This window comes from Camelina sativa, chromosome 14, assembly GCF_000633955.1.
Source record: "Camelina sativa cultivar DH55 chromosome 14, Cs, whole genome shotgun sequence".
NCBI classification, from domain to species: domain Eukaryota; kingdom Viridiplantae; phylum Streptophyta; class Magnoliopsida; order Brassicales; family Brassicaceae; genus Camelina; species Camelina sativa.
This window is the reverse complement of record NC_025698.1, coordinates 4371164-4381752: the sequence shown is the minus strand read 5'-3', so window position 1 is coordinate 4381752 and position 10589 is coordinate 4371164. Positions and strand designations below refer to the sequence as shown.

The window sequence follows — 10589 nt, the reverse complement described above, 5'->3', positions numbered from 1 at the left end:
ACAACATGTTCGTACTACAGAGCAACTAGCCGACGTTTTGACTAAGGCCCTTGGTCGGGTTCAGTTCGAGTATCTTATGTCCAAGTTGGGCGTTTCACCCGCTCCAATTTGAGGGGGAGTATAGCGGATAAGTCTAAATATATTAGGATAAGGGTGTATTCAATCTGATAAGGCTTAGGTTCCTATTGTTTAGGCCTCTGTTCTAATCTCTTGTGCTGTATAAATACTCTAGTTGAGATCATTAATAAAGTAAGCGAGTTTTGATAACCAATTCTACAAAACTCTTCTCTCTCTGACCCAAATTTGATGTTTCAATTTTTTTTATAAACCCCACGTTGACACCTCGAATCTTCCCAAACCTTTTGATTAATCTTGCTTAAAGTTTCCATTTTTCGTTTAAGTTCTCTCTTCGTTGAGTGATAATGGAAGAAAAAGATTGTGCGATTACAAGAAACACAGAAGAAGATATGCATGTTGGAAGTGATAAAGAGACGAAGAAGAAGAAGAAGTATAGGATGGGTTGTCTCAGAGCTGAATCAGACGAGAGTGGTAACATCGATTTGACTGTTGATTTCCCTGGCAAACGCACTGAGCCGACTCACCTAGTCGTCATGGTCAACGGTCTCATTGGCAGGTTCTGACAACCAGTGTTCTTTAGTTTCCTTTGTTCTGTTTCTTGATTCTGTTCGGGTCTTGCTGATTTAGAATTTGGGTACAGTGCACAGAATTGGAGATTCGCCGCTAAACAGATGCTCAAAACGTATCCTCAGGGTCTACTCGTTCACTGTGAGTTCTTCTCTCTCTCTCTCTCTATCCACAGTTGCCAAAGAGAATGGCTTGTGATAACTTAACAATCATTGCAGGCAGTAAACGCAACCGTTCTACACAGACATTTGATGGAGTTGATGTTATGGGAGAAAGATTAGCTGAAGAGGTATCTGTTTCTGTTTCATGTTTTATACTGTCTTCCTCTCAAGCTAGATGTTTTTGCAATGCCAGATGTACAAGTTACTATCTTTGTCTTTGCTTGAGTTTTTTCCAGCTGAACTAATTTTCTTAGTCTCTTTTGTTTTAGGTTAGGTCGGTGATCAAACGTCACCCAAGTCTCCAGAAGATCTCCTTTGTAGGACATGTTGGTATAAGCTTGAAATAGCTTGGAGATCAAGCTAAGTATATTTAGGAGGATCTAAATATACATATCAAATATGTTAGCTTTACTTTCTTTAGGAGTTATCTAAAGTAAGTTTTCCAAAAAGTCTTTTTGGAAATATAGTTTATATATAAGAAGGTGCTAATGTGTAGCACAACTCATGAGCTTTGAGAGATTGTAATTGAAAGAGATTGAGAGCTTAAAGGTTTTGAGTAAGTTTCCTTTGAGATTAATAAAGAGAGTTATTCTTTGTTATAGTTCTTAAGCAATCTTTCTAAAACTGTATTTGGTATCAGAGCGATTATTCGATCCATACGTGAGAGAGAAGAAGCCATGGGTGAAATTGTTCCTGCAAACAAGCCAAAAGAAGGAGGACCATCATCGATCCAATGTCCTATGTTGCACAGTACAAACTATACCGTGTGGACCATGAAGATGAATGCTACGCTTCGTGTGCACAAGGTCTGGGAGACCATCGATCCTGGTTCTAATGATGAAGAGAAGAACGACTTAGCTCGAGCCCTCTTGTTCCAATCCATTCCTGAATCCTTAGTCCTACAAGTTGGTAATCAAGTAACTGCAAAAGCAGTTTGGGATGCAATAAAGTCAAGAAATCTCGGGGCTGAGCGAGTACGTGAAGCAAGGCTACAAACTCTTATGGCCGAATTTGATAGGCTTAAGATGAAGGAAAGTGATACGATTGATGAGTTTGTTGGCAAACTGTCCGAAATTTCTACTAAATCTGCATCACTGGGCGAAACACTCGAAGAATCAAAAGTTGTGAAGAAATTTCTCAAGAGCTTGCCCAGAAGGAAATATATCCACATAATTGCATCCCTTGAGCAAGTTCTTGATCTCAAGACCACAACCTTTGAAGATATAGTAGGAAGATTGAAGACATATGAAGAAAGAGTCTATGATGAAGAGGATTCACAAGACAACCAAAGCAAACTCATGTATGCTAACACGTATTCACAAGAAGGAGGACGAGGCAGAGGACAAGGTCGAGGCCGTGGAAGAGGCAGAGGAAGATTCGGCTATCAACAAAGAGACAAGTCAAGAATAACCTGCTATCGTTGTGATAAACAAGGTCACTATGCTTCGGATTGTCCAGATCGTTTGCTCAAGTTGATTAAGGCCCAGGAAACTCAAGAGAATGGTGAAGAAGATACTCAAGAAGCTGAGTCACTTATGATGCACGAGATTGTCCTTCTTAATGAGAAGAATGTGCAACCAATGAAGTTTGATAGTTGCTCGGATAAAGCTTGGTATTTAGACAATGGTGCTAGTAACCACATGACAGGAAATCGAGCCTGGTTTAACAAAATTGACGAGTCTATCACAGGAAGAGTAAGATTTGGTGATGACTCATGCATTGATATAAAAGGAAAGGGCTCAATCTTGTTTATGACTAAAGAAGGAGAGAAGAAGATACTAGCTGATGTTTACTACATACCAAACCTAAGAAGCAACATTCTAAGCTTGGGACAAGCAACAGAATCAGGCTGTGACGTCAGAATGAGAGAAGATCATCTAACTCTACACGATCGAGAAGGTAACCTCTTGGTAAAGGCGAGACGGTCTCGCAACAGGCTATATAAGATTGACATGGAAATCGAAAATTCTCGATGTCTGCAGCTTGAAAGACTAAGTGAATCAGCACTGTGGCATGCTCGCTTAGGACATGTCAACTTTGAAACATTGAAAACAATGGCGTCACGGCAAATGGTCATAGGAATAGCAAGTGCTCCGATAAGGAAGGAAGTATGAACGTCATGTTTGTTGGGAAAACAAACAAGACAAGTGTTCCCTAAAGCAACCTCGTATCGTTCCTCACAAGCTTTAGAGCTCATTCATGGGGACCTTTGTGGACCTATCTCCCCTCCCACAGCCGCGAACAAGAGATATATATTTGTGTTGATTGATGATCACTCTCGATACATGTGGACAATACTTCTGAAGGAGAAAGGTGAAGCATTTGAGAAGTTCAAGGGATTCAAGGCAGTGGTTGAACAAGAGATTGGAACTAAGATCAAAACATTGAGAACCGATAGAGGTGGAGAGTTTGTTTCTCACGAGTTTCAAACATTCTGCGAGAAAGAAGGAATTGCTAGACACTTAACTGCTCCATACACACCGCAACAGAATGGCGTCGTTGAAAGAAGGAACCGAACATTATTGGAGATGACAAGAAGCCTTCTAAAACACATGAACATGCCAAATTATCTATGGGGAGAAGCTGTGAGACATGCTACATATCTCATTAACAGAGTAGGAACAAGAACTCTAAGCAATCAGACACCTTACGAGTCTCTCAAGAACAAGCGGCCTAATGTAGAACACCTCAGAGTGTTTGGATGTGTGAGTTATGCAAAAGTTGAAACACAACACCTGAGGAAGCTGGATGATAGATCAAAACCACTTGTGAACCTCGGAACAGAACCCGGCTCAAAAGCCTACCGACTCTTAGATCCTTCGTCTCGCAAAGGCGTGGTAAGCAGGGATGTATTTTTTGATGAGAATAAAAACTGGAAGTGGAATTTGTCAAATTTGGAGCTCGATGAAGAACCAGGAACGTTTACCATTAACTTTGGAGAGTTTGGAAATCATGGTGTCAGAAACAGCGGAGAAGATGAAGTAACAGAGGAAAACAGAGCAAGTAAGGAAAACAGAGCATGTGATGGGGAAGAAGAAGAAAGCTTCGATGATGAACCAGAAAAACAAGCTGAATCGGATGTGATCGAAGAGGTTAACCACGAACCAGGAACGAATCAAATCGAACCGGTTATGAGACGATCCACGAGAACGAGAACGGCACCGGGTTATCTTAACGACTATATACTTCTAGCAGAAATCGAAGCTGGCTACCTGTTGTTGGCAACTAATGAGGAACCTTGAGACTTCAAGGAGGCAAGCGAACACAAAGAATGGAGAGACGCATGTGATGAAGAAATCTCATCGATTGTTAAGAACAAAACATGGAGCTTAGTGGATCGTCCCATTGGTGTGAAGCCAATTGGCTTGAAATGGATCTTTAAAGTCAAGCGGAACTCTGACGACACCATAAACAAGCATAAGGCGAGACTCGTAGCAAAGGGGTATGTACAGAAACATGGGGTAGACTTCGAAGAAGTGTTTGCTCCAGTAGCTCGCATCGAAACAATCAGATTCATCGTTGCCTTAGCTGCTTCACACGGGTGGGAAGTGCATCACCTTGACGTGAAGACTGCATTCCTTCATGGAGAACTAAAAGAAGAGGTGTTTGTTACACAATCAGAAGGTTTTGTAACAAAGGGATGTGAAGAAAAGGTGTATAAGTTACATAAGGCTCTTTATGGTCTAAGACAAGCTCCACGGGCTTGGAACACAAAGTTGAATTCAATTCTCAAGGAACTAGGCTTCATAAGATGCTCCAAGGAGGCTTCGCTATACAGGAAACAAGATGAGAAGAGTCTTTTAATTGTTGCGGTGTATGTAGACGATCTACTAGTCACGGGAACAAGCTTAAACTTGATAGTTGAGTTCAAAAGGAATATGGAAGACAAGTTTGAGATGAGCGACTTGGGAAAGCTCACCTATTACTTAGGCATTGAAGTGATTCAAGAAGAAGGCAGGATCGTTTTAAAACAAGAAAGGTATGCAAAACGAATTCTTGAAGAAGCTGGAATGAGTGAGTGCAATCCGGTTCTTATACCAATGATTTCTGGTTTGGAGCTTTCAAAGGCGGAGAATGAGAAACGAATCGACGAACAAAGCTATAGAAGAAACATAGGATGCCTTAGATACCTGATTCATACTCGGCCTGACCTTTCATTTAGTGTGGGAGTGTTAAGTCGATACATGCATGAACCAAAAGAATCACATGGTGCAGCGCTGAAACAAGTCTTGAGGTATCTTCGAGGTACACTCTCTCATGGTCTCTCTTTCAAGCAAGGAAGCCAGCTGGGTTTGGTAGGATATTGTGACAGTAGTCATAGTGTGGACAAAGACGATGGGAAGAGCACGGCCGGGCATGTTTTCTATCTTAATGAGTGTCCAATCACTTGGAATTCACACAAGCAACAGGTGGTGGCATTGTCCTCATGTGAAGCCGAATTCATGGCAGCCACCGAGGCCGCTAAACAAGCTATATGGTTACAAGAGTTACTTGCTGAGATCATTGGAACTGCAAGTCTCAAAGTGAAGATACGAGTTGACAACAAATCCGCTATTGCTCTTACCAAAAATCCAGTGTTTCACGGCCGTAGCAAACACATCCATCGAAGATTTCATTTCATAAGGGAGTGTGTGGAGAAAGAGCAAATTGAAGTTGAACATGTTCCTGGCAATGAACAAAAGGCTGACATCTTGACCAAAGCACTTGGAAGGATCAAGTTCAAGGAAATGAGGGATCTTATTGGAGTACAAGAAGAGTTGAAAGAAGACTTCAAGCTTAAGGGGGAAAATGTTGGTATAAACTTGAAATAGCTTGGAGATCAAGCTAAGTATATTTAGGAGGATCTAAATATACATATCAAATATGTTAGCTTTACTTTCTTTAGGAGTTATCTAAAGTAAGTTTTCCAAAAAGTCTTTTTGGAAATATAGTTTATATATAAGAAGGTGCTAATGTGTAGCACAACTCATGAGCTTTGAGAGATTGTAATTGAAAGAGATTGAGAGCTTAAAGGTTTTGAGTAAGTTTCCTTTGAGATTAATAAAGAGAGTTATTCTTTGTTATAGTTCTTAAGCAATCTTTCTAAAACTGTAGGACATTCTTTAGGTGGCTTGGTTGCTAGGTATGCTATCGGGCGTCTTTATGAGCAAGAATCTCCAGAAGAGCTTCCACAAAACAGTGAGGACATTGGTGATACATGCCCAACAATTGAGGAACCGAAAGAGAGAATCGCTGGATTGGAGCCTATGTATTTTATAACTTCTGCAACGCCACACCTAGGTTCAAGAGGACATAAGCAGGTCATTTGGGAACATTCTATATTTCGATTTTTACACATGAATTTGCTGTCAATATGTTTAGAGCAGAGCTGAGATCTTACTGTCTTCTTATGCATCTGTATCTATTATGAATTAGACTTTAATGCTGAGTTTATGTCTCCTTCTCCTGTAAGCTTGATGCAACATGTGAACTTAAATTGGTTTGTGGTGTGGCATTTTGACTTGCATTAGGTCCCATTGTTTTCTGGATCTCACACTTTGGAGAGATTAGCTACACGTATGTCCTGGTGTCTTGGTAATACGGGAAAACATCTTTTTCTGGCTGATAGTGATGATGGAAAGCCTCCGTTACTCCTCCGAATGGTTAGTGATTCTAGAGATCTTAAATTCATGTAAGTTCTTTCACTTCCTTTGTATATTTTTTCTTAATACGAATTATTGAGGCTTTGCATAGTTCAAATGAGTTCTTAAGGTTATTAATATTACATTTCCTTTACTTTTTGTCACCAGTTCTGCTTTGCATTGCTTCAAGCGGCGTATTGCTTATGCAAATACAAGTTTCGACCGTATCCTTTCGTTAGGCCTTTTCAAACTATTTCACTACTTTCAATGTGTGTTGTGGCAATTGCCAAGTATTTGAAACCTTAACCTCCCTTGTTCTTAGACCTTGTGGGGTGGAGCACATCGTCTATCAGACGTCGCAACGAGCTTCCTAAGGTAATAACCTTTCAGTGTTTGATATTGTGTGTTATGTTTAATTCATCTCACCTCTGACCTTCACAGCTTCAACGCGGTCCAATCAATGAGAAGTATCCTCACATTGTGAACATTGAACCACCGGATACTGCAAGTAACCATGAGGAAGATCAATCAGGTAGCAATTCAAACGGGTTCAAGAATTTCGATATGGAAGGTTAGTTCAGTGGACAAACAACTTCTCACTCTCGGTTTTCTTATCATGATTTCCCATCATCGTAATAAATTCCTTTTTTTTGCAGAGGAGATGATAAGAGAATTAACAAAAGTGAGCTGGGAACGAGTTGATGTTAGTTTCAGAGGAACCCTGCAAAGATTTCTCGCTCACAATACCATTCAGGCAAGTTTTCACACCACTATCATCATTTTATATTGGCCTTGTCATTATCATCATCATTGCTGTTAATCACCTTCATACCCAAATTTGGAAAACAATACAGGTAAAAACAAAGATGATCAATTCAGCTGGAGCAGATGTTATACAACACATGATTGACAATTTTGAGCCATAGGGGTTGTAATTATAGGAAGATGGCAGGTTCCCCACATATCAGTCGTATTATCAAAATTCTGTCATCTTAGTCATCAGAAAATGACATGTAGAATTATTTTGGTTACATAAAAGGAAATGCAAGAATTAGTTTCCATGTTCTATCCAAATAGAGGCTTCTGTATCTTGACTCTGTTGACCATAGATTTAATCATATAAATGCATTAATAAACTAAACTCAAATCTCTGTTTCAAAAGCAAAAGAACAAAAATAAAATTATGAGTTGTATTCTCATACTTCAATCAGACCAGATATCAGGTTCAAGACTCCATCAAATATTTCAGAAGATTAAGATGAAACAATGAGCAACAGGTTTAGGAATCGAGTAAAAAAGTCACTGATGATTCTAACTTTTAGAAAAGAAAAAAAGACTTGGTTCATGAAAGTTTGGTCTGCGGTTGTTCAAGGGAATTCCACTCCACGAGCATCCACACAATCGATGTGCCTGTCGAAAAAAACACAGTATATATAGATCATTCGCAGTTTCGCACGATGAAGACAACTTACACTGACTGATTCAATACAAGAGTGAGTGATGATCATATACCTGCAAAGAAGGCCACAGTTGAGAGATTCGCGATGGTCATCGTGTGGTAAAAGAGGTATTCGGTCAGAAAATGGCCTAAAGCATAGATAAATGATAGAAAGGTAGCCAAGTATAATGGTTTGTTTTCGGGGTTGAATGCACAAAGAAAGCAGAGAGTGCAGGTCAAAAGCGTCCATACTCCGAATGTACGTCCATGAACTTCACTCACTGCAAAACAGTTAATAAAAATAACAATTTAAGTCACAGGACAAGACTCTTGTGAACCGAGAAGAACATCACCTGAGAAACCTAAAACACGAGATTTCAACTATGTTATGTGAACTAGTATTTTCAAGATAAATCCTTTTTGTTTCCGGTTCTCAAGTTGCTATGATGATGCAGAGTTATTATACATTGTGTTATCTGATTTGATGAACTAAGCATCTACAAGACCTTACAATCACATGGAAAAAAAACAATGTTTCATAACACTCTCTTTATCGCTGCGAGCTGGCAAAAACATACAAGATAAGTTACAAAAGGAAAAGGAAAACATCAAGTTGCTTATTATCTAATACCTCTACGTTATGCATCAAGTTGCTTATGTTCTAATACATCTGATACACTTCACCAGGACACTGATTTACTTAAAAGAAAAAATGCAGAAAAAAGTTATGCATTGGACTCCGTAAACTCTTATCAAAACCAACCCAAATCTAGATCCAATTCTTTTCCCCCCTTGCTGACATTTAGGTTCTTTGTACAACATTTAAGATTGCATATCTTTCTTGGATATATTGCTTCAATTTGCTTTAGTACTAATTCCTGAAGCATTGCTTCCAATCCCAACTACCTCAACTTGGTGATTACAAGAACACATGAGGAACAGCAAAAAAGAAGAACATGAATATGTTCAAAGAATCGTAAATTCCTAAAATCTCAAGTTGACTTTATATGATTCCATAAATCGTTGACTTTTTATATACAATGTACTACTAACACGAGTCAAGATCACATCCAAGAAAAAGAAAAGAAAAAACTCATATTCTAATTCCTCATTATCTTTTCTAGATCTCAAAGCTTAGGGATCCCAAAATACATCCGTATTGGAAGACTCAACGTCGGCACACAAAAAAAAATGAAAAAAAAATCTAAATTTCCACACGAATTGTTCCTCAGAACCTGACATTATCATTACTCCTCCAAACAAACAGAACACGTGCCTTCAATTGACTCACTGGATACTAGAAAGCTCAGACGACTAAAAAGTAGGTCCAACTTGGTACAAGAAACCTAAACTAACTAGAGACTCCTATGTGATTCATTACCCATTAGATCGTTCGAGCCAAACAGAACAAAAAGCATGAAGCACTGTAATGAAATCATTTAAGAAATGTAAATTAAAGGGGAGAGAGGGAGAAGAAGCACTGAACTGGTGGTCTGAGAGAAGACAGCGAGACGAAGAGCCCAGATGTTGAAGAAACCAAACCAAACGGAAGCTAGTCTCAGTGAACCAACCACCATTAACCAATACCCTAACGCCTTCATCTTCCTTCCTTTTTACCCACTAGCTTTTTCAGGAAAAGTTGTGAGACTGACACTCCAAAACAAAAAAACGTGAGCGCATATGATGGGGAAATAATATTCCCGTCGATCAAAGCCAAGAAGGGTAATTTCGTCAAGTTTTTTTTAGAAAATGATCAGATACACCAACGTGGTTCGCACTTCCGTTAACCCACCGGAGAATCTGTTATGGTGTCGACAACAAAGGGAGTTGGAGTCTCCGCCGAATCGAATCGAATCGAGTGTGTGTCATTGATTCAAGTGGGTTTCTAATTGGGCTTTCAATTATTATGGGCTTGTGTAATAATAATGTGATGGGACTAGTACAATTTGTAACATTGATTTTTTATAAATAAGTGCACACGTGTGTGTATGAAGATGATGCAAGAAGAAGAAGGCCTTTTCATCCTCTATTTTGAATTGCCATTATAAAATAAGAATACAGCTATATCATCCACGATCCTCGTTCAGCTACTTTTATCTAAACAATGGGGAGGAGTAGTAGTACTACTTATTACTTAATTGAATCTAATTTATCGTAAACGTGCACGCATATCTCTCGCCCAATCCCCTAAAGAATTCTTCTTTATTTTTTATTTTGTTGACCCGCATTATTTAATTTTTATTTGTTTAGAAAATTTGTATTCTATATACCCAAAAAAACTGCATTCTTAGCTTGATGGCCAGTATTTATAAAAAAGAATACGAAAGTTAATTAAAAGTACTGGATGAACATAACGCGGAGTTTACCTTTGCAGTAGAAGAAAATTTCTACTATAGTTTAATCAATGTGAGTTTTAAATGATGGGGTTCCTCGGAAGTTTAAACACACGTTACAATCTCATACTACTACTATACAAATATAGGAATGTAGAAAAGTTGGGTTAGACAGATGATCCCACCCACAAAAAGATACAATTCAAGAGTAGTACTTTGTGTTTTTAAAAAAAACTAACCAAGAACAAAAGTACAAAAAACACTTCATGGTTGGAGATGGACACAGTCAAGATGTTTACCATCTCTTTTCTTTTTTTTACTTTTGGTAATAAACTTACAAGTTACAAGTGAACAATTCGAGATTACACTCTTTTTTTTCTTTTTTTTTTTT

The 10589-nt window shown here is 38.7% G+C and overlaps 2 protein-coding genes across 2 annotated transcripts; one reads left to right on the top strand and one right to left on the bottom strand.

The window, feature by feature from the left end:
- Positions 423-7568, top strand: LOC104739610 (putative lipase YOR059C). The gene is made up of 11 exons (XM_010460027.1): positions 423-634; positions 719-786; positions 864-934; positions 1076-1130; positions 5904-6106; positions 6317-6477; positions 6596-6651; positions 6750-6802; positions 6869-6998; positions 7084-7181; positions 7282-7568. Exons 1-11 carry the CDS (start codon positions 423-425, stop codon positions 7351-7353), a joined length of 1179 nt encoding a protein of 392 aa, XP_010458329.1. The 3' UTR covers positions 7354-7568.
- LOC104739609 (ergosterol biosynthetic protein 28-like) lies at positions 7602-9726 on the bottom strand. The gene is made up of 3 exons (XM_010460026.2): positions 9352-9726; positions 7940-8146; positions 7602-7837 (listed from the first exon to the last, which is right to left on the bottom strand). Exons 1-3 carry the CDS (start codon positions 9464-9466, stop codon positions 7770-7772), a joined length of 390 nt encoding a protein of 129 aa, XP_010458328.1. The 5' UTR covers positions 9467-9726; the 3' UTR covers positions 7602-7769.

Coding starts and splice junctions, on each gene's coding strand:
- LOC104739610 (XM_010460027.1), top strand. CDS start 423: ATGGAAGAAAAAGATTGTGCGATTACAAGAAACACAGAAGAAGATATG. Junction 6,107..6,316: donor GTTCAAGAGGACATAAGCAG/GTCATTTGGGAA, acceptor GACTTGCATTAG/GTCCCATTGTTTTCTGGATC. Junction 6,478..6,595: donor TCTAGAGATCTTAAATTCAT/GTAAGTTCTTTC, acceptor TTTTGTCACCAG/TTCTGCTTTGCATTGCTTCA.
- LOC104739609 (XM_010460026.2), bottom strand. CDS start 9,466: ATGAAGGCGTTAGGGTATTGGTTAATGGTGGTTGGTTCACTGAGACTA. Junction 8,147..9,351: donor TGTCTTCTCTCAGACCACCA/GTTCAGTGCTTC, acceptor ACTGTTTTGCAG/TGAGTGAAGTTCATGGACGT. Junction 7,838..7,939: donor AACTGTGGCCTTCTTTGCAG/GTATATGATCAT, acceptor TTTTTTCGACAG/GCACATCGATTGTGTGGATG.